The following is a 23,881-nucleotide window of genomic DNA, read 5'->3' on the forward strand; positions in this document are numbered from 1 at the left end:
CAAGGATGTCCACTCTCACCACTTTTATTCAACATAGTTTTGGAAGTCTTAGCTACAGCAATCAAAGAAAAAAAAAAGAAATAAAAGGAATCCAAACTGGAAAAGAAGAAGTTAAACTATCACTGTCTGCAGATGACATGATACTATACATAGAAAATCCTGAAGACTGTACCAGAAAACTACTAGAGCCCATAATCATGAATTCGGTAAAGGTGCAGGTTACAAAATTAATACACAGAAATCTGTTACATTTCTATACACCAACAACAAAAGATCAGAGAGAGAAATTAAAGAAACAATCCCATTTACCATCACAGCAAAAAGAATAAAATACCTAGGAATAAACCTACCTAAGGAGATAAAAGACCTGTACTCTGAAAACCATACTACACTGATGAAAGAAATCGAAGACAACACAACAGATGGCGAGATATACCATGTTCTTGGATAGAATCAATATTGTCAAAATGACTATCCTACCAAAGGCAATCTACAGATTCAATGCAATCTCTAACAAAGTACCAACGGCACTGTTCACAGAACAAAACGAAAAATCTTAAAGTTTGTAAGGAGAAACAAAAGACCCTGAATAGCCAAAGCAATCTTGAGAAAGAAAAATGGAGCTAGAGGAATCAGGTTCCCTGACTTCAGACTATACTACAAAGCTATAGTTATCAAAACAGTATGGTACTGGACAAAAATAGAAATATAGATTAATGGAACAGGATAGAAAGCCCAGAAATAAACCCATGCACCTATGGTCAATTAATCTACGATAAAGGACGCAAGACTATATGATGGAGGAAAGACAGTCTCTTCAATAAATGGTGCTGGGAAAACTGGACAACTACATGTAAAAAAAAATGAATTTAAAATACTCTTTAACACCATACACAAAAATAAACTCAAAATGGATTAAAGACCTAAATGTAAGACTGAACACTATAAAACTTTTAGAGGAAAACAGGCAGAACACTCCCTGACATAAATCACAGTCATACCTTTCTCAATCTGTCTCCCAGACTAATTGAAATAAAAACAAAAACAAATGGGACCTAATTAAACTCAAAAGCTTTTGCACAGCAAAGGAAACCACAAACAAAATGAAAAGGCAACCCTCAGAATGGGAGAAAATATTTACAAATGATGCAACCGACAAGGGATTAGTCTCCAAACTTTACAAACAGCTCATAGGACTTAATATCATAAAAACAAACAACTCAATCAAAAACTGGGCAGAAGACCTAAACAGACATTTCTCCAAAGAAGATATACAGAAGGCCAAGAGGCACATGAAAAAACGCTCAACATCGCTAATTATTAGAGAAATGCAAATCAAAACTACAACAAGGGGACTTCCCTGGCAGTGCAATGCAGGAGGTGCAGGTTCAATCCCTGGTGGGGGAGCTAAGATCCTACATTCCTCGCAGCCAAAAAAACCAAAACATAAAACAGAAGCAATACTGTAACAAATTCAATAAAGATTTTTAAATGGTCCACAACAACAACAATAAAAAGTCTTAAAAAAAAAAAAAACTACAATGATGTATCACCTTAAACCAGTCAAAATGACTATCATCAAAAAATCCACAAACAGTAAATGCTGGAGAGGGCGTGTAGAGAAGGGACCCCTCCTACACTGTTGGTGGGAATGTAAATTGGTATAGCCACTGTGGAGAACAGTATGGAGGCTCCTTAAAAAACTAAAAGCTACTATATGATCCTGCAATCCCATTCCTGGGCATATATCCAGAGAAAAACATGGTCCAAAAGAATACGTGCACCCCAATGTTCACTGCAGCACTGTTTACAATAGCCAAGACATGGAAGCAACCTAAATGTCCATTGACAGATGAATGGATAAAGAAGGTGTGGTACATATGTACAAAGGAGTATTACTCAGCCTATAAAAAGAATGAAAATAATGCAATTTGCAGCAACATGGATGGACCGAGAGATTGTCATACGGAATGAAGTCAGACAGAGAAAGACAAATATGATATCGCTTATATGTGAGGTCGAAAAAAGAAATACACAAATGAAGTTAGGAAGTTTGGGACTGATATGTACATACTAGTATATTTAAAATGGATAACCAATAAGGACCTACTGTATAGCACAGGAAACTCTGATCAATATTATGTAACCACCTAAAAGGAAAAGAATTTGAAAAAGAATAAATACATATAACTGAATCACTATGCTGTACACCTGAAACTAACACAACGTTGTTAATCAACTATACTCCAATACAAAATAAAAAGTTAAAAAAATAAAAAAGAATAGACTCTGAAATGTGGAGCAGAGGTCAATCTCTGCTAAATACTAGAAGAGATTTTTAAACAGCTGGTTTGACAATCATTAGACACTACCACAAGTGTTTCAAACAGGTCATTTAAACAACCCACACTTTATTTTCTAAAAGTTTTTCTGGGCTGGTTAACGTAGTGTATTTTGGTATCAGCAAGGTATTCAGTTATGTTTATAACTGGTTAAAGGCTGTAGTATCAGGGACTTCCATGGTGGTCCAGTGGTTAAGATTCCGTGCTTCCACTCTAGGGGGCACGGGTTCAATCCCTGGTCAGGGAACTAAGATCCCGCATGTGGCGTGGTACAGACAAAAAAACAAAACAAAACAAAACAAAAAACAACAACAAAAAAAGAAAAGCAATGGAGATTTAAATATGAATAAAACTCAATCTCTGCCTTTAAGGAGCTTATGGTCCTATAAAAGAGACAGACATAAACAAATAGATTCAATATACTGTTATTAGTAGATGATGCAAAGATGCAGACACATTATACTGAAGACTCGAAGAAGGAAAGACCTGAACTTTCTTAAACAGAAGTCTCCACTAAAAAGGTAACTTCTAAGCTGACATTTGAAAGGTATTTATTATATCAACATATGTTTATAGAGCAATAATAAAAGCCAATACATGAGTACTTATTATAGATCAGCCACTATGCTAGATCCTAAAGACACACAGTAAATGAAACAGCCAGCATCTCTACCCTCATGGAGTTTATGATTTAATGAAAGAGAGACAAGTGAACAAGTAACATCAAGAAAGCAAGATAAATGCTAGAACAAGAAGTATAGGCTGCAATGGAACACTCAGCAAAAGTACCTAAGGACATCTAGGGTAGGCAGGGAAGGGCTCAGAAAGTGCAGAAACTCATAGAGGGATGAAATGTTCCAAACAGAAGGAAGGCCTACCTACAGATAAAGAATGCAGCTTGTTCAGGAACTGATATTTCAATATACCTTGAAAATAGTTTGAGAGGGAAAGGGGTTAGAAATGAGGCTGGAGATTTGAGCCAGCATCAACCAACATTTAAGAGTTTATACTTATCCTAACAGCTATAATGAGTCATTGAAGGGTTTTCAGCAGGGAAGAGACATAATTACATTTGTGTTACTTCAGCCACTCTGGGGGAAACAGACTAGAAAAAGTTAAAGAAGAGAAACCCAGGGTAAGACATGATCCTGGCATGAACTGGGATCTAAGTAGATACATGAAAAGAAGAGGGGCTTCCCTGGTGGCACAGTGGTTGAGAGTCCGCCTGCCGATGCAGGGAACACAGGTTCGTGCCCCGGTCCGGGAAGATCCCACATGCCGCGGAGCGGCTGGGCCAGTGAGCCCTGGCCGCTGAGCCTGCGCGTCCAGAACCTGTGCTCCGCAACGGAAGAGGCCACAAGAGTGAGAGGCCCGCGTACCGCAAAAAAAAAAAAAAAAAAAAAAAAAAAAAAAGAAGAGGATATATTCATGAGCCACCTAACAGGTAGTATCACATTACAACCCAGGGACTGACTCAATATGGGGCACAAAAGCATGGGAGAGGTCACATATAGTTTCCAAACTTCTTTAGGCCTCTAGATAGATGGCAGTACCACTCAGAGATGGGAAATGTTAGAAAAGAAACAGGCTTTGTTTTATTTTGGGGAGTGAAAGAGGGAGAGAAAGGTTAAGAGGCACTTACTGAACTGAGTGCCTGTGAGACCTACAAACAGAGATGCTGGTAAGCATTCAGATATAAAAATTCAGAGGCAAGGAGAAAGGATTAGGCTGCAAATATTTATGAGTCCTTGTGTAACTGAGGTAAGAGGGAAGAGAATATTCTGTGGTAAGACAAAAAAGGTCTGGAATAGAACCCTGAGACAGAATCCAGAGTAATACTAACAATTAAAGGGAAGGCTGAGAAAGGGAAGAATGAGAAGTCAGCCCAAAGGGTAGCTGGAAAACCCACAGAGTGTGGTTTGATCAGAGAAGTTAAGGGAAAAGTTTCAAATGCAAGAAAATCAGCAATGCTGTTTGCTACCAAATAAAGCAGTGAAGAAAACAGTCCACTGGACTGAGCAATAAATCCATTCATGCCCTGTCAAGAGCAATTTGAAGGCACAAGAAGCCATGGACGAAGAAGTGAGCGGGAACTGATGAAACAGAGTGTGGGCATCTCTTTCAAGAAGTCTGGTTGTGAAGAGAAGGTGGGAGGAAAATTAGCAACTGAAGGAGGACACAGGATCAAAAAAAAGGCTTACTTATGTGTACACAGCCTGTGTGTGTGAGTGCAAAGGCATCTTGGCATGTGTGAATGCACACAGGTGCCCGCAGAGAAGCAGGTTTAAATGTAAATAAGGAAGTAAAAATAGAGGAGAGTTTGAAGACTAAAAAAAAATACAAAAAAAAAAAAAATCACAAAACGAAGTCCCCAAGAAGGCAGGAGATGATGCACTACCAAGCACAGGTGAAGGGCTCAGTCGTAGGGAAAAAAGCACTTCGAGAGTTACAACAGAGATCAAAAGAACAAGTGTAACAATGGGTAAAAATATTTTGAAATCTGGGGCATCAGGCTGAGGGAGTTCTCACCTGATGGTTTCTCTTATGTGGAATTTAGGAGACAAGATCATCTGCAAGCAGGGGAAGACGCTGTGCTGGCAGAGGTTTGAGATAAGTGGGAAATGAAACAACCATTGCAGGCACCAGGAGAGTGTACCAGCTAAGGAAATAATGGAGTTGTCAGCAAGGCCGAGGATCTTGTTGAGACCTGTGGCCAAAATTTTACACAGGTACTAATCTGCAGGGTGCCTCTCTTTCTCCTGCTGTAGTCAGTATCCTGGGTATAGCATAAAAAGACAGACAGCTGAATTCAACCAGGACTAGTTTTGCCAAGCAGATATGACAGAATAGCAAGGCAAGGGACTCAAGAACACCTGTAAGGAAGTGATTAAAGTGACACATTATAGAATCTAACCCGCTCGGGAAAGCAGTCAAGATGGAATAAAGGCAGAGAGCAAAATCATAAGAGGGATCTAGGGACTAGAAAACTTGATTAAGTTAGAGAGCCTGTCTACCTGAGGAATAACTTAGTAAGAGGAAAGGAGCTTATGGTTAGAGAATAAAATGTCTGGATTTATGATTTCAGAAGTAGAGCCATTCTTGGCGATTACAAGGTAAAACGGCCCTGGGAAAGGATTCCTAAAATGGAGGGATAGAGATCACTGGACAAACATAAACAAGATGGACAAGAAGGGAGAACCAGGCAACGAAAATGTAGGAGACAGCACAGTATTCAAAGAACTTCAAAGAACTTCAAGTAGTCTGACATTTCTAAAACTTGAGTTAAGAGGGATCGAGATGAGGATGGAGGGGCAGGGAAGACTCAGGTCATATAAGTCATGTCTTTATCTGAAATGTAATTCACTCAGAATGAGAGCTGTCTGCTGAAGGTTTGAAGGGTCGAAAGGCTGGCAGATTTAAATACCTGAAGGGCTGGGAGATTTTTAAAAATTAGTCCAGTTCTAGGGTATAGGAAATGTGAAAGATACAGGGAAGCAGATGTGAAAGATACAGGGAAGCAGATTTCAAAACAAAAGAGAATGTTCTAATGACTAATGATTACTTAAATAGGTTGCCTTGAAAATTCTTTACTACTAGATAAGTGTCTAAGCAAAACTCCATGCTGGGACTTCCTTGGTGGTGCAGTGGTTAAGAACCCGCCTGACAATGCAGGGAACACGGGTTTGATCCCTGGTCTGGGAAGATCCCACATGCCGAGGAGCAACTAAGCCCGTGCACCACAACTACTGAGCCTGCGCTCTAGAGCCCGTGAGCCACAACTACTGAGCTCGCGTGCCGCAACTACTGAAGCCCGCGCACCTAGAGCCCGTGCTCCGCAAGAAGAGAAGCCACCGTAATGAGAAGCCTGCGCACTGCCACACAGAGTAGCCCCTGCTCGCCGCATCTAGAGAAAGCCTGCATGCAACAACGAAGACCCAAAGCAGCCAAAAATTTCTCTAAAAAAATTATAAAAATAAAAAACTAATGTATGTACATAAATATTTTAAAAAGAAACAAAAAAAACCCTCAATGCTGATCTACCTGTGATGTTATACAAAGAATCAAACAGAGCACCACTAAGTCCTGTCCAACTCCAAGTAATAAGGGACAGAAGAAAACATCACTCACCTCAATAACAAAAAAACAAACAACCCAGGGCTTCCCTGGTGGCACAGTGGTTGAGAGTCCGCCTGCCGATGCACGGGACACGGGTTTGTGCCCCGGTCCAGGAAGATCCCACATGCCACGGAGCGGCTGGGCCCGTGAGCCATGGCCGCTGAGCCTGCGCGTCCGGAGCCTGTGCTCAATGGGAGAGGCCACAACAGTGAGAGGCCCGCGTACCGCAAAAAAAAAAAGACAAAAAACAAAAAACAACCCAATCCAAAAATGGGCAGAAAACCTAAATAGACATTTCTCCAAAGAAGATATGCAGACTGCCAACAAACACATGAAAGAATGCTCAACATCATTAATCATTAGAGAAATGCAAATCAAAACTACAATGAGATATCATCTCACACCAGTCAGAATGGCCATCATCAAAAAATCTAGAAACAATAAATGCTGGAGAGGGTGTGGAGAAAAGGAACACTCTTGCACTGCTGGTGGGAATGTGAATTGGTACAGCCACTATGGAGAACAGTATGGAGGCTCCTTTAAAAACTACAAATAGAACTCTACCATATGACCCAGCAATCCCACTACTGGGCATATACCCTGAGAAAACCATAATTCAAAAAGAGCCACGTACCAAAACGTTCACTGCAGCTCTATTTACAATAGCCTGGAGATGGAAACAACCTAAGTGTCTATCATCGGATGAATGGATAAAGGAGATGTGGCACATATATACAATGGAATATTACTCAGCCATAACAAGAAATGATATTGAGCTATTTGTAATGAGGTGGATAGACCTAGAGTCTGTCATAGAGTGAAGTAAGTCAGAAAGAGAAAGACAAATACCGTATGCTAACACATATATATGGAATTTAAGAAAAAAAAAATGTCATGAAGAACCTAGGGGTAAGACAGAAATAAAGACACAGAGCTACTAGAGAATGGACCTGAGGATATGGGAAGCGGGAAGGGTAAGCTGTGACAAAGCGAGAGAGAGGCAGCACAGACATATATACACTACCAAACGTAAGGTAGATAGCTAGTGGGAAGCAACCGCATAGCACAGGGAGATCAGCTTGGTGCTTTGTGACCGCCTGGAGGGGTGGGATATGGAGGGTGGGAGGGAGGGAGACGCAAGAGGGAAGAGATATGGGAACATATGTATAACTGATTCACTTTGTTATAAAGCAGAAACTAACACACCATTGTAAAGCTATTATACTCCAATAAAGATGTAAAAAATAAATAAATAAAAAAACATCACTCACCAATTCTACACCTATTACTCCTGCACCAATGACAACCATCTTTTCTGGAACTTTTTTTAAAGACAAAGCACCTGTAGATGACACGACTGTATCTTCATCAATCTGTAATTTAAAAAAAAGATACAATCAAAATTATTTGGAAAAACCTACGGATTATAAACTGTGATCTCACTCAGTATAATCACTAAAAATACTAAGTCATTTATTTGCTTTGAGCTACTTACGACTTTTATCCATAGACTCAATTTTAACAAAACCCATTAAAAATGCTCACTTAAAAAAAAAATGCTCACTTAGAAATTTATCATTCAGCATTTCAAAACAAAATGGTCAATTTTAACTTCACATTGAACTGAAATATATCTTAACATACAGTGTTCTATTTCTGGTCACGATCACTGCAGAATAAAGACAGGCAATTTCCCAAAGCTGAATGACTGTCAACATATAGTACTTCAGTCAGAGATCTGTCATTCAAAGTTCATAAAGTCATTTATAAAACATATTTCTGTAGGAAGGTTGTGACAGTTGTAAAACATGTAAATACCGTAATTCCAGGAAAAGGAGTGACTTCTGAACCTGTGGCTATAAGAATGTTCTTTGTATCAATAACTTGAGTGCTGCCATCGGCTTTCGTAGCAGTGACCTGATTTTTCCCAGTTATCTTTCCATATCCATTTACATGAGCAACCTTTATAAAATAATGTTTATAAAATTCACAAAGTTTAAAATAATTTTTTGGAGAAACAAATATGGTTAATAAGAAAAAACTATTAAATAATTTATCCAATACAAAATACTCCCCTACTTAGTAATGCTACGTATGGAACAGCAAACGTTTTGTTATATGTATCAGGGAAACCTATTTCAGGTTAACATACTGTTTTAAATTAAATATTCTCCAGCAGCCAAGTTCTAATAACATCACTGTGAGCATAAAGCAATGTTAAGGTGTATATAAAATAAAGCAAAAATTTGAACATTAAACACACTGACCTTATTCTGTTTGAATAAGTGGGCAATTCCACCCGTTAAAGCTTTTACTGCATTACTCTTCTGCTCCATCATCTTCTCTAAATTCAAGCGAACTTCAGACACTGTAATTTGTTAAATACATCTTTAGTCCATAGCTAAATTCCTGAAGCAATGTGTGGTATTTTTCACTAATCAAGGTCTAAAAAACTGCAGCCTAATGCTTACAGAACTGTATAAAAGGCAGTATTAAAAATTTTTAATCTAATAACTGATACAATAATTGTAGCTGGCAAAAGGCAAACAGCATCCTATCACAATAACAGAACCTATTACACAATGTAAAAAGTCCACCTTCAGGAAAAACGAAGTCCAAAATAAAACATTATACCCATTATGACAATATATTCTCCAAACACCTTATGATAACTATAAATCTGGAAGAGATTTAAATTTAAGTATTGATAAAAATGACAAAGTAAAACATCACTGGAAATTGCAAACAAAAGGGTAAATTGCATGAAACTACTAAAAATACACATCTGAAAACTTCAAATACAGAAGCTTAATACAAAAGAATTTAATAAACTAGATTTTACTCACTCATTTAATTCAGAAGAAAACTCTGAAGCAATTCAGAAGATAAAGAAACTCAAAACTCAACAGAATTTTACATGTAAGAATACCTCAGAAATCAGCTCATGCAACCAACACATTATCTTAAAGATGAGGAAACAGAGGCCCTGAGAGATTTGATTTACCTAAAGTCACAGAGCTAGAACATGAAGCTTTACCTACAATGCACGTCTTTGACTAACCCTGTCTCTTCTTTCCTTTGTGGGTACAGAAAGTGAGTTTTGATTCTACTTTTTATCTAGCTTAATATATTTGCTTTAATGTACATACATCACTCCTATACCTTCCTGCCTGCCTACACTACAGCCCAATCTTTCAGAAACCTACCACTACAAAGAAATAAATGAAGGAAAATCAATTAACACCCCCCCCCCAACCAAGGTGTGTTCTGGCCCTTCCTAGAAGGGCCAAACAATATATCAATATGTCTATATCTATCTATCTATCTATCTATCTATATATATATCTGTAAACAATAATTGGAGAAAAAGGATGAAATGAAAACAGTCCAAAAAGAACGGCAGGAGATAAGACATAACAAATTAAAACGTTATGAAATGTCCTTCTTTTCCACTATGCTGCATCCTTCCCCCTCTCCCTGCATCTCTTTCCACTACCAACAACTTAAGGAGACTTTGCTTCCTTCACCATTATTTGCCCATGGCACTCAGGAATCCAGCACCTCCCAATGATCTCTACGTTTCAGGGAAATAAAAACTGACTCCTCTCTCCCTCCCTCCCTCCCTCCCTCCCTGCCTCCCTCTCTCCCTCTCTCTCTCTCTCTCTCACTCACTCACACACACACACACACACACACACACACACACACACACACACACGTTACCAAAGAAACACAAGATGTCACAGGAGGAATATGAATGTAAGCCTTCTTTCTTAAATAAATCTTCTCACATTAAGATCTTTGTCTTACTCTTCCCTCACTGAACATATATTACACACTCATGAGACACAAGTCAAGTTAAGCCAGAAGAGTCAAGTTAAGTGATAATATTGCTAAATATGAAAGGTATACATACTTTCAATTCCTCTAGATGCAAAATCTTTTCCATGGGCCATATGGTAATAATGAGAGTTATTCAATAAAGCCTAAAGGAAATAGACTCAATTATCAAATTTCACAAACTATATATAATCAAAAACCACTTACAAAATGACATTCTCTACGTGAAATAGCATATAGGACTACACCAATTCAGTTTCTGTTCTTACATAATTAATCTAAGACAAACAATAACGACTTAAATGTTCAACAAACAAGAATGAAAAAACATCTTTCTTTAAAAGCAATGAATTAAATACACACTTCAGAAAGGCAGGTTAAAAAAGCCATCATATTTTCATACATAAAGGGCCTAAAAGAAGAATTTACTACCTATTATCTGTTTCACTGTAAAGGAAAGCTAAAAAGAAAAAAAGGAGAACATCAGAGTCTGTCATCAGAGCCTAGCTCAAAGGCTAGGCATTCTGAGACAAGGAAGTTATTTCAGGAATGTATGGCAGACTGATGACAGTACTCTTAAGTTTTAACAAGGGAAAAATGTGTTTTTATCATCCCTGGTTTATTTTTTAATAACTGTATTAGTTTAATATTCTAATCTCAATATATCCTTCTAGCTGGTGGCTAATGAAAAAATTTCTGCACTGCACAAAACATATGCTCACCTTAGAAGGAATACAACCAACGTTCAAGCACGTTCCACCAAGTGTTTCATTTTTCTCAACGCAGACGGCCTACAACCAAAGAAAACATTATTTACTGCACATAACCTGCAATGTTTCGGTTCACTAAAATTCCAAATGTATCTGTCTTAATTCTTCTACAAAACACGCTACTGAAGCTGTGTTTGTGAGAATGAAATAGACTCCTTTATAATTTATTATTTGAATAATACTAACCCAAAAGCGAATTATTCTAAAAGATATTTTGTTTAACAACCAAATACATGTTTTTGGCTCTATTACTGTATCTTCCAAAGTGTGATTAGAAGCCAAAACAAAAAAGTATTGGGGAGAGGGGAAAAATAATGACTTCACTTTCCATTTCATGAAAATACTACAATCGAATAAACCATCTCTCTTCATTAGTCTCAGGCCTAAATATAATTTATAGAATTAAGAAATTATTTACCATTATTAATTACCTGCAAAGTATTTTGTGAATGTGATCAACTCTTGCCAAATGAAAAGGAATCAACACCTAGTCTGAGCCTAAACCTTACCTTGAAGCCTAACTGGGCAGCTTTAATAGCAGCAACATATCCTCCAGGACCAGAACCTATCACTGTTACATCAGCATCAACTACAATAAAAGCAAATTGATACAAAACAATAAATTGCTTAATACTGACCAAAAACAGTACATTAAAAAAAAATATCTTACATTTTACACCACCAAGAAAGTGCAAATAATCAGCATTTTTCTACACAGTACTATTCATTCCTAGGTACCTGATGTTCTTTGACATAACTGAAAATGGCACAGATTTTTAAATTTTGTTTTCTATTTATTCATTACAGCATACCAAAATATAACTGACTTTTGTACCCACTGACCTTGCTAAATTCCATAGTTTCATAATGGACAGGCGTTTACTAACATATCTGTCTGAAGGAAAGAGCCTGAGCTTTGGAATCTGACATACCTGGCCTCAAATCTCAGCACCTGTCACTTATTAGCTGTGTGACTAAGTGACCTCATTTTTCTGTCATATAGGAACAGTAACACTGTCTTAAATGATTGATGTTTGGATTAAATAAGATAATTTTGTATAATACTTTAGTTCTCTCAATAAATTTAAGACTGATTATATCCTTTTCAGGTACTTAACTTCTAAGATATCGGGGGAAAACTCTGCTTCCCTATAATGCATGGCAAATACATTTTGAACTTTATTTGAATAATGATACATTTTGTATACTTTAAGATAATAGGCTAAACAGAACTCAATGAACTATTCTGGACATTCATCATATAAAGATAAGAAACTGAAAATTAACTTTGATCAGTAGCCTGAGGAATAAAATAATTATGATACAAACATAAAATTAAGTCCAATTAATTATTCCTATTCTCCTCAATCCAACATCAAATAAAGCAACAATAACTGTTAAGAGTTAGAGACCGTCTCCCTTTTCCACCCCACAACTGTCATTGCAACCCAGCATTTAGCAGTTTTCAACACACTTTCACATACATTATCATGTTTTTCCCAGAACTTCCTAGGAGGACGGTAAGGATGGCATATATGCAATATATCACAGATAAAAAACACCAGGTTCAGAGAGGTCAATTAACTTGCCCAAGGTCATCTAGCAATCGTGTGGCAGAGACAAAATTAAGTTTTCTGTCTCTCCTTCCAGTGGTATTTCATTATTCAAACTACTCCATTCCTCCGTTTCACCTATCCCCAAGGGCAATAATCAAGCTTAATAATGACTAGCTATCTGACCTTAGATGAGTAATTTAACCTGCTTCAGCCTCAGTTTACTCATCTGCAAAATAAACAGTACAAGAAAATCTACCTCACAGGGCTGTAATACAGAATAAATAATGTATGCAAATAGCTTAGCAGAGTACCTGGAACGTACATACTAAGTATTCACTGTACAGTAACTATATTCTGACCTACAAAGACAGCAATTTTAATTTATCATCCCTCCCCCACAAAACCCACACCTCCTAGGGGATGGGAGTGTAGTATCATTCAAAAGACCTTTGCTGGCCTGAACAGAATCAAATAACCTCTATGTTGGACGACAACTAACAAGTTAGCCAACCCAGTTATCCACAAAATCTAAGAATCGTCCTACTGAATAAATCATAGTACTGATTCTCCTTGGTTATGTCAGATGATAATTAGGATTACTCAATACATGAAAAAAATATAGCTGGTCCAATACATGATAAAAGTATTGCTTCAATTTTTAACTGATCCATTTATGCTTTTTGGCCACAATGCTTGCTTGGTTCACTCATTCACGTTCAGAATTAAGTATGTAATAAAATGTATTTCTATTTTCAAATCTTGAACCAAATCGGGACCTAAACAATATCCTTTAGTTTGGGTCCTAATTTTTAATTTCACAGTAATCTAAATACAAGCTACAAAACATGTTTCTTTGCTGATTTTTTAACATTTTTTTGGTTATAATATACATGTTTGTTGATTAAATTTAAACACAAAAAAGCCAAAATACTTGCATTTTATTTCCCAATTTATTGTGTCATCTTAGGTCTTTTTAAAAACCGTAGAAAATACCAAAAAACAGTTCACCTTGCATTGAAGATACTAAGTGTACCATTCCACCAGAATCCCACTAAAGTGCTAGGAAGCACAAAGGTGAAGGGAAAAAAGAAGTCTTCATCTGAAGATTTGTCAACTCAAAGTATAGGAGGGTATGATCCAATGCAAAGCTTCAAAAATAAGCTATTATTTAGGGGAAGCACACCAATGCCTGCAATTTACCTTGAAACGCATCAGAAAAGTAAGAAGAATGAATGGATACATATATGGATGAACAGATATGTGATAATGTAAGTATAGTAAAATGTGAAGAATCCATGGGTATTCACTGTAAAATTCTTGCAACTTTTCTAAATGTCTGAAATTTTTCATAATAAAATACTGGAAAAACAAACCAGCTAGCTTTCACCTTTACCAAAGGCTGCTTGTAAGAGACAGTTTACAATACCTGATTCTGACTCACCATCTCCTTGTCAAGAAGCATTTCTCAATTTTAAAGCAGTTTTAAAAATCAGGATATAGAAAAGTAGTTAAACCAAACACATTAATTTAGGGAACACTTAATATATAATTTTACAAAACTAGCATCAGCCTTTAAAAGTGAAAAAGAAAAACTGAAAAGCATATACAAATTGATAGCATAAGAGAACAATGACTAAGCCAAAACGGCAAAAGACAACTGGATAGCAATCTTCATTTCAGGTGGCAGTAAAATACCAGGAGAAAGCTACTGGGTTGATACTTTAAGAAATACTGGGGTACAATAAGAGGTGACTGACTTAATCAGTCAACCGCCATGAAATGAACTGAAAGAAAAAGCAGGAAAAAGTGCTCTACAAGTTACTCTACAAATGTTAGTTATTATATCATTATGAGGAAACTAAGGATACCACATTATCAAGGCTACCACTGAAATAAAGGTGTCCGGTTACAAACCAACTGTAATCATCAACAAATTACCACACACGTTTTAAGAAGTCAGTTTGCAATATTACCTGCCACTTGGATAATTTACATGCCAGGTAGTGAGCTAAATGCTTCCTGCTGTCTTATTTAAGCCTTGGCACATCTCTGTTACACAGTTATTATTGCCATTTAACAGGGAGAAAATAAGGCTTGAGGGTAACTAATCAACCTATATAAGGTTGCACAATTAGTAATTGATCCAGCCAGGATTCAAGCCATATTCTTTAGATTCTGAAGCCTATGCTCCTACACCATTATGCCTCCCAAACACTCAGATGATCCCACAATCTCCAGGTCAATCAGGAACTCTAAAACGACATGAAGCTCTTCATTATCAGAATGAACTCAAATTTCATGAATGCCTACCCTATGGGGAAATCATCACTACCTTCAAAAACCTTACGTTAATAGTTAGGGGAAATAGGCACATATCAAAATGCAGATAAATCAAGATTATTTTTAAAACAAACAAAAAAAAGGAATAGGAAAAGAAATATAAGGCAGTAATTATTAATTACCAATTTCACTAAATGAGTATAAAAGATACTTGTTGTAATGTTTACTTGTTGTTTTGTTGACGGGGGGTGGGGGGCCCTGTTTTAAAATCATCAATAGCCTGGGACTTCCCTGGCGGTCCAGTGGTTAAGACTCTGCACTTCCACTGCAGGGGGCACTGAATCAATCCCTGGTCGGAGAACTAAGATCCCACAGGTCGCGTGGTGCAGCCAAAAAAAAAAAACACACCCAAAAAACAAAACGAAAAATACAATAAAATAATCAATAGCCTTAATCTTCAGTCTATTTCCATAGTCACAACCTCTACCTGTGATCACCCTAAACCGTTCAGCTTCAAAGAAAATCTTGAATTCTAATACTTTTACTTTCTGATGATAACCCTACAACCCTCTAGTCCATAACGAAAGAGAAACACAGTAAAAGGAGGATTTGAAGTTAAACAAACCTGAGTTCAAATATGAGCTCTACCATCTCTTAAATTCTTGGGTAAATTATTTAATCTCTCTGGGCTTCGATGCAACATAGGCATTAACAGTGACAGTAATATCTACATCCCAGGGTTGAGAGGTGAGAGATAAGGTATGTCAAGATCCTGGGAGAATGCCAGGTGCACACTGGGCACTCAACACGTTTCTTCCCTTCTCAGATCCTCCTCCCAATTTTGGTCCTGCAGCCTCCAGTCCCCATCCCCACCCTCCTCAGCTACCATGGTGTTACCTCCTGCCAAAACCCAACTAGGACTTTATTCTCTTGCTCCTCGTTGGTTTCCCTGCCTCTTGTTAGATAAAATCCAAGTTCCTAAATACACATCTAAATCTCTTCGATAACTATTTCTCCAGCCTCATCTTCCACCACATTCTGCAATATCATGCAGTTTAAGCTTCAGCAATAATGAATTACTGGTACCTTACACACACAGAATTGGGCTGGTCTATCCACATACATTCTGGCCCATCTACCTAGAAATAAATACTGACAGCATGTATTTCACATTACAGACACAATTCTAAGCTCTTGGGCTACCAATGAACGACAGAGCCCTGGTTCTTACAGTCTAATGAGAGAAAAAGTTATTACAGTAAAAACTCTGATCTGCAACCAAAATAAGCTTTAAAAACAAATCTGATTATATCATGCCCCTGCTTAAAACACTTCAATGACCTCTAATTGCCCTTAAAATAAAGAGTTAGGGTCTTCTGCAACCTGGAGAAGTCAACCGTCAACACATTTCAGCCACACTGGCCCTTTTCGGGCTCCTCAAATGCACTATGCTCCTTCTCGCATCAAAATATTCCCACACGCAGGTCCTTCTACCTGGAACACCTCCTCCCATACCCACTCCCACCCCAACCCTTTTCAGATATCATCATTTCCTTAGAAAGTAACTGTGGCCACTCCTGATCCATATACAGATATCATAACTCCCAAAGCTCAGCTGGGAGAATTGGGACTCAGTCGAGTCCTTATCACAATTATTTGTTGGATGTTTATATTCCCCAAGTGGACTGTAAACTATAAAGCTGCATCTTGTCTGTCCTGTTCACTGTTGTATCCCAGCAACTAGTCCAATAACTAGCACACAGTAGATACTCCATATCTTTTGAAATAATGAATGAATAAATTAACGTAGCAAATGTGACTGATGAAGGGCTGTAAGTCTATTCCTGTCATGAAACAGGTCATATCAACAACAACACACAATACTTTTCAAACTTGATGAACTTGGTTCATATTCAAACACCTCCCAGATGCTGTAACAGGGACTGTATCATAATAAGCTTGAACTCCTCAAGTTGGTCAAGCAATACTCATGTAACGAGGCAAGCCAAACAGAACAAGGATAAAGAGTGTAAGCTCTACAGTCAGAAGAATGTTCCCAGCTCTACCATTTCCTAGCTAAGCTCTCTCGACTCAGCTCCTCCATTCACTAAAGGGGGAAAATAGCAGCACATACCTGGTAGGAGAGCCACAAAGATTAAAGACTGTGCCTGAGACAGAGTAAGCCCTCAATGCATCAGTTAATATCACTGTTGCTGCAGGGTACTCACTGCGTACCAGGCATCATACTGGATGCTCGTGATGGAGCATAACTAAAACAGACATGGCCCCAGAGTTTATTCAATAAATATGCACTGAGTACCTACTGTACCATTTTTGGTGCTAAACAGTCACAAATCACAGTCCTTGCCCTAATGAAGTGTGCACTCTTGAGGAAAGTACAGACATTAAATAAACACCTCAGACAAATATAAATATGTACATAAAACGCTTCTTACTGCATGCAACCAAAGACTTTATGCACGGAATCTATACAGGTATTAAGGGATTTATAATTTATTCGATGCCAAGGGATCACTAAATTATTGGATTCATGAGTGTTCAGTTATCCCCGTAACATTACAATCTAAGTTCCTGCCCAGGGACTGCCTGGCAAATACAAGGTACTGAATAAATCCTCCTTGAATATGTAATACCAAAGGTGCAGAATAAGCCATGAAAAGTCCTTACTTGCATGCTCTGGAAATGAAAATCTAATATTTCTCCTGTTGAGCTGAGAAGAATAAGTAATAATCCCATTTAACAAAAGAGACAGAGGGGGGCTTCCCTGGTGGCGCAGTGGTTGAGAGTCCACCTGCCGATGCAGGGGACGTGGGTTCGTGCCCCGGTCCGGGAAGATCCCACATGCCACAGAGCGGCTCGGCCCGTGAGCCATGGCCACCGAGCCTGCGTGTCCGGAGCCTGTGCTCCGCAACAAGAGAGGCCACAACAGTGAGAGGCCCGCGTACCGCAAAACAAACAAACGAACAAAAAAACAGACAATTTCAAATACTCAATAGTCTTGGTACTGGGAGGCCAAAGTATCTTACTATAAACCCATTAACTCCCTGTTTTAAATACTTTAAAAAATAAAGTACATATCCTTTAGAGAAACTTCAAAAATATAGAAAATATAAAGAAAAAAGTATTCATAGTCCACAGCTTCATTTCAGGGCACATTCTTCTAGTCCTTAAAACGTACTTTTGATAAGCCCAAGATTTTCATTCAGCATGGAAAAAGATTTCTCACCATTCTAAACAGTGTTAAGCGACTAACACAATCTTACCCAGTGGACAGAATTAAGTTTTTTGGGGGTTTTTTTGGCCACACAGCACAGCAGGCGGGATCTTAGTTCCCCGACCAGGTATCAAAACCCATGCCCCCTGCAGTGGAAGTGCATAACTTTTTAAGCGTAAACATATAAAATCACTCCTCTGCCCAACACCCTTCAGTGGTTTCCCCTCACACTTGGGAGTAAAATCCTGGCCTGGCTTATAAAACCCTCCATATCTGATCCCTGCCTACCTCTCTGATTTTACACTCTATGGGTCTCTGCTCTAGCCACACCAGCCTTCTTGCAATTCCTTAAACCTCACAACTGAATTCTCACCTCAGACCCTTCTCACTGCTGTTTCCCTCTGCCTGAAATAAACTTCTCACTCCCTCACTTTACTCAGGCCCTTACACAGAAAAGCCCTGACACCATATCTAAAATAGCTTCCTTACCTCCCAATTACTAGCTTTCGTTTTCAAAGACCTCCCAAAATATTTCCCTGTACTTGTGTACTGTTTGTCTTTTACCCCCAGACTATAAATTCCATAACAGTAGCGCTTTGCCTCATTCACCACCGGGAACACACTAGATGCTCAATAAACATTTAAGTGAATAAACATATGAACAAATGAATTCTATGACCGATTACTTTATTGTTAGTTACTCTACCATTCACTTCCTTCTACATTTAAACACAAAGGAAATATGAGTTAATATGAGGAAAACCTGTTTCACTAAGTACTTACTTGGTTGATCTGCATAAGTTCTCAGTGGCACTGCAGAAACTCCTTGCAGACCATGAGATATTCTATTGAAACGGCCTCTCTGAAACAAAGAAAAGAAAATGTTCCTATTATGTAAAATATGATTTCAAAATACAGAACTCCTGAAGGTCCTTGAAAACAATGAGTTAAGGCAAATGTATCAAGCAATGATTATTAATGTATCTTCCATTGCCACAGATGTTACACATCAATTTCTCTTCTGTAAAAACAGTCAGCTTGCCACACTTTTCATTATGAACAGTCAACATCCCATTTCATATTTAACCTAACTAAAACATGTTACTCAACAGTGTTAAGTTTTATTAAATTTTCAGGAAGCATGGCTAACTTTTGGTGCCAGGGATCATTTTAATGTCATAACTAAAGTGTTCAAAGTTCTAGCTTAAGTACTTGGATAATTTCATTATGCAATCCTTTTACACGTGATCCATGTACAACCTATGAAGATGTACCTGAACCGTCCAAATTAATAGAAAATGAGACAAAATACCTTAGAAAAATGCACCAAGTGTACTCATATTCAAGAGCTACTATGGTTTTACAAACTGCATCATAATCTCCACAACAACCTCTAAATGTGGATGGCTACTATTTCCTAAGAACAGTAAGGCACAAAGGAACAAAGCAAATAGCTCCTATCACAGAAGGCAAATGGGAAGCAGTGACAAAACCTACACTGAGCTAGTAACGTTGTCTATTTCAAGGCAATTCTTGCACCTGAGGTCAGGACAGCGGTCCAAAGAACAGCAGAATAAATATCAGTCCTGAGCTGTAGTCCCACCTCTGCCTTTCACTAAAACTACGACTTCTAGCATGTTACATTAACTTCGGAAAACATAAGCTACTCATCTTTGAAACAAAGGAGTCTGACTGCTGTATGATTTTTAAGGTCTGCATCAATATTGTATCCAGCCACGATCCCACATATATACACTTTGGCTGTATTTGGTACATAAATGAAAAAGGAAAGCTTTCCTGAGAATAACCTGTTACAATTAAAAATACAAGCTTCTAAGAGGGAAGTCTACGCACACTAGCTTAAAACTGCAAACACTGAAGGGACCTTAGAGGAATTCCTAGGGCTACGTGTTAGGGCTGACTCGGTCTGGGTCCTTCAAGCGGTGGCCCAAGGTTACCTGTCCACTACAGAAAGGCCACTCAGGGGCCGGGACGAGGATGAGCAAAAGGTATGAAAAAGAGTCGACCATACGGGGCAAGGTAGACTCACACTTCCTCCGCCAACGGGGCAAGGCCTATGTGCGACCGCCAGGCCCCACGGCCCAGGCTTGGGAGGGAACTGTGTGTGACTGCTGGCCGTCATACAACCGGCAGGGCCTCTCCACCGCCCAGGCCTCTGCCTCCGAGCCGCCGCCCGGGCTGAGCCGGTTCAGGGGTGGAGCCGCAGCTGGTCCCGGCCTGGCCGCCGGCCTCTCCCACCCCAGCCACTTAGGCCGCGTCCCGGAGCCCGTCAGCGGGCCTCTCTGTGCCTCTAGCTCAGCACGACCCCACCCAGTAGGCCTTCACCTTAGCCAAAGAACAGTACACACGACTCCAGCTCTGCATCTTGCCGCTGGACTTTCCTTTCCGCCAAAAGCTTTCACCTCCACTAAGCGTCTCCGACCCCTCGCCAAGGTCTCCCCGCTCTGCGCATGCACGAGCGCGGCCTACGTTATCGGTCGGGCGCCGCGCGATTGGCCCGCGCCGTGCGGACCAGTCAGGCTCGGCGTCGTACACTGCCGTAAGGAGCGTAGTGCTTTGTGGCAGCGGGGAATGAGGGACCGTTCTAGGGGAATGAAAGTGTCCGGAGTTGCAATGTGATCTTATAGAATACTTGAAAGGCGTTTGCTATCGTAAAGCTATCGTTTGCTTAAAGAACACTACAAAAAGTAAAGTTTCACCAGTTCTTGATGCTGCTGGGCTGAGGAATCTCAGCACTTTCCGGGCACTATCTCACTTTATCCCTAACTATACGAAGGATTCCGAGTATTTCTACTTCTTGGATGAGGCCCTGAGAGGTTAAACAACACCCCCAAGGTCTCACCAAGGACAGATAGCTGCAGCCCTGAGGTCAAAGCCTTTAGTCTTAATTACTGCTTTATAATCTCTCCTTCAGTTCAAATGCCATGTAAGAGATGAGGTCAAAGACTGTGGTATCCCCGGCATCCTGCTCTAAGTAACTAAGATAACTGGCAATGTTTAGAACACACACTATCTTCTAACTCCTCAGCTGGGAAACACACCGCCCTGTTGAAGCAAATTGGTGGGGTGTGATATCATACTTTTTAAAGAGACACTGAAAACCATTGTCCAGAACTGAGCACGGAGATCTAAGCTCTGATCCTTGCTTTGCAATAACTCTGTATAGCGTGGATAAAACTTAATTCTACATTTCTTGAAAATTTACTGCCCAGGCACTGTGGATTTAGATACTAATTAGAAATTAATGGGAATTCCCTGGCGGTCCATTGCTTAAGACTCCGCATTCTCACTGCCAAGGGCCCAGGTTCATCCCTGGTTGGGAAACTAAGATCCCATAAGCCTAAGCCGCGCAGCATGGCCAAAAAAGAAAAGGAAAGAAAAGAAATTTAAAAATTACTCCTTGCTGAGGTAAGCTGTTTTAGGAGAGAAGATATGAATGATATTTCGTGTTTGTTACAGAGGCTACCACTTTGTACTCAATAACCATTCTCCCTCTTCTTTCCTCTGTAAATAAGCATTTTGGCCATCTTAACCATTTTCCTGCCTTTAGCACCCACCTGCATACACTGATAATGATAACGCTAGATCCTTAGCTCCTGTCTCTACTTCTCTCCTGGACTCCAATTCCATATTTTCAGCTGTCTACTGAACACATCCAACTGCGCGGTTCTGCCAGCACCTCAATGGCAATTATCTAATATCTAAAATATTAACTACATATTGTCTCCTTTATATTTATAATTCATTGATACCTCCAAATAGCCAGTCAACCATAGGAAAAAATATCGTAGCCATTCTCAATTCTTCCCTTTATCCCAATATCTAATTAGTCACTGTTTTACTTGACTACATCTAGAAGCAGAACTGGAGACAAGCATTTGAGTGCAACAAGTCTGTTGGAGAGATAAACCAAGAAAGCATCAGTAGAGGATGGAAAAGAGATGGAAACGATTTCAGTTACATTAATGACTAGATTACCACTGTGGGCAATTGTGTCTCAGACTCAATGGACACCTCTGGAAGACAGCATACAGCATGCTTCAGAGTTTTCCTACCCAAAATATATCCATCAACTTCCATCAGGCTTTGGATGAGGACTGCTCGTAGGGATTTTAACTCCCCGGCACATCTGGCCTGCCCTGTAAGTGGGCTGAGTGAGCGCACCAACAGCTGGAGAAATCTCTCAGGCAAAGAGACCCTGGTGCTTCCAATAAGAAGGGTTTGGGTGAACATGAAAAGAAAAAGTGAGTGCTAAAAGGATACAGGTGAGACACCAGTAAGGTTGGCAACAATCACCAAGTTCTATCAATTCTGAAAGTGAGAATAAGGGTGAAGGAAACGATGATGGCTCCAAAGTTTCTACCTTAGATGGCAGGGTGGGTAGTGAAATCAATACAGAAATAGGCAGTCAATACAGAAATAGGAGAAAGAACAGCTTTGGGGAGAAGATAAGTTGGAGACAGAAGGCTCCCCTAAGAAAACGATGCTCAAGCTAAAATCCAAGCAATTTGTAGGAGTGCTCCAGGCAGTAAGCATTATTATCATACCCATTTTACAGATGGGAAAGAATGCAGTGAGGAGAACTGGAATGACAATTAGGAGATCAAAGTTCTACACCTGAATGCTCTTCACTTTCTGTGTAATCTAGTATAAGTCGTATCTTGGGACCTTGGTTGCCCAAATTTTCAAATGAGGGGCTACAAGCTCCCTTTGAGCTATAAAGCTATTCCACTGAGCTGTATAGAGTTGGCTTCCAGAGAACCACATAACAGTCACATCTGTAGCAGAGGTTCGTTACTTTGGCGCTGTCATCTAGAGGAAACCTCACTCCATGTTTGAGGGATCTGTCACAGTGTGAGATCACACTCCACTAGGAAGCCCAAGTGTCCCTCCCTGGCTCTCCTGACTCCCAAGAGGTAGAACAGGCACAGAACCTAAGCCAATCAGATGCTCCTCCCAGGACCAAAGTCAGGAGTGGCACAAAGAAACTGACAGCTTAGAATTCATGCCACTAGCAGCTGCTTGGTGGCCAGTGGTGACATTCAAACCCTACCTGTGGAAAATCTCAGCTGGGGCCACCTATCTTCCTGCCTGCTTCTCAAAACTTCACATTGGTTCTTTTGCTATCAGACAGCTTGCCAATAAATTCCTTTTTGCCAAAGTGAACCAGAGATGATTTCTCAGAGATTATTTGCAATCCAGAAACATGACTAGTACACTACCATTTATTTAAAAGCTGCTGTGGGGCTTCCCTGGTGGCGCAGTGGTTGAGAGTCTGCCTGCCGATGCAGGGGATGCAGGTTCGTGCCCTGGTCCGGGAAGATCCCACATACCGCAGAGCGGCTGGGCCTGTGAGCCATGGCCGCTGAGCCTGTGCATCTGGAGCCTGTGCTCTGCAGCGGGAGAGGCCACAACACTGAGAGGCCCGCGTAGTGCAAAAAAAAAAAAACAAAAAAAACCTGCTGTGTACCAGACACCTTAAATGAACTTTAAAGAAATCTCATAAGATTGCAAGATAGGCATCATTAATCCAGTTTTTAAGTAAAGGAAACAGGCTCAGAGAGTTTAAAAAACACACCTAAGCTCATGCAGTTAATCAGCAGCAAACCACAATGTGCCCCTGCCTCTTGCACAATTCTGTGCTACACCTATTCATGCTGGACACAGCACTAAGCAGTGAGGAAGAGAATTCCCTGGCTCCTTCTTTCTACTACCTTGTTC

General features: G+C 39.5%; 1 protein-coding gene across 4 annotated transcripts in view; it reads right to left on the bottom strand.

Moving 5' to 3' along the window:
- The window catches only part of DLD (dihydrolipoamide dehydrogenase), a 32,409-nt gene extending 11,797 nt beyond the window's left edge, over nucleotides 1-20,612 (bottom strand). Inside the window, exons 1-8 of one of the 4 annotated variants that reach the window (XM_007455348.1) lie at nucleotides 20,486-20,610; nucleotides 18,923-19,001; nucleotides 11,578-11,657; nucleotides 11,021-11,089; nucleotides 10,375-10,444; nucleotides 8,726-8,826; nucleotides 8,277-8,420; nucleotides 7,730-7,831 (exon numbers count right to left, since the gene is read on the bottom strand). In XM_007455348.1, coding sequence (XP_007455410.1) covers nucleotides 7,730-7,831; nucleotides 8,277-8,420; nucleotides 8,726-8,826; nucleotides 10,375-10,444; nucleotides 11,021-11,089; nucleotides 11,578-11,657; nucleotides 18,923-19,001; nucleotides 20,486-20,524 — 684 coding nt within the window. In that variant the 5' untranslated portion in view covers nucleotides 20,525-20,610. Of the gene's footprint in view, nucleotides 1-7,729; nucleotides 7,832-8,276; nucleotides 8,421-8,725; nucleotides 8,827-10,374; nucleotides 10,445-11,020; nucleotides 11,090-11,577; nucleotides 11,658-18,922; nucleotides 19,002-20,485 lie in introns of all 4 variants that reach the window. The other 3 variants (XM_007455349.1, XM_007455350.1, XM_007455351.1) reach the window with 3 other exon arrangements.
- Between the last annotated feature and the right edge of the window lie 3,269 nt (nucleotides 20,613-23,881).

Source organism: Lipotes vexillifer, unplaced genomic scaffold (assembly GCF_000442215.2).
Source record: "Lipotes vexillifer unplaced genomic scaffold, Lipotes_vexillifer_v1.1 scaffold234, whole genome shotgun sequence".
Taxonomy (NCBI): Eukaryota; Metazoa; Chordata; class Mammalia; order Artiodactyla; family Lipotidae; genus Lipotes; species Lipotes vexillifer.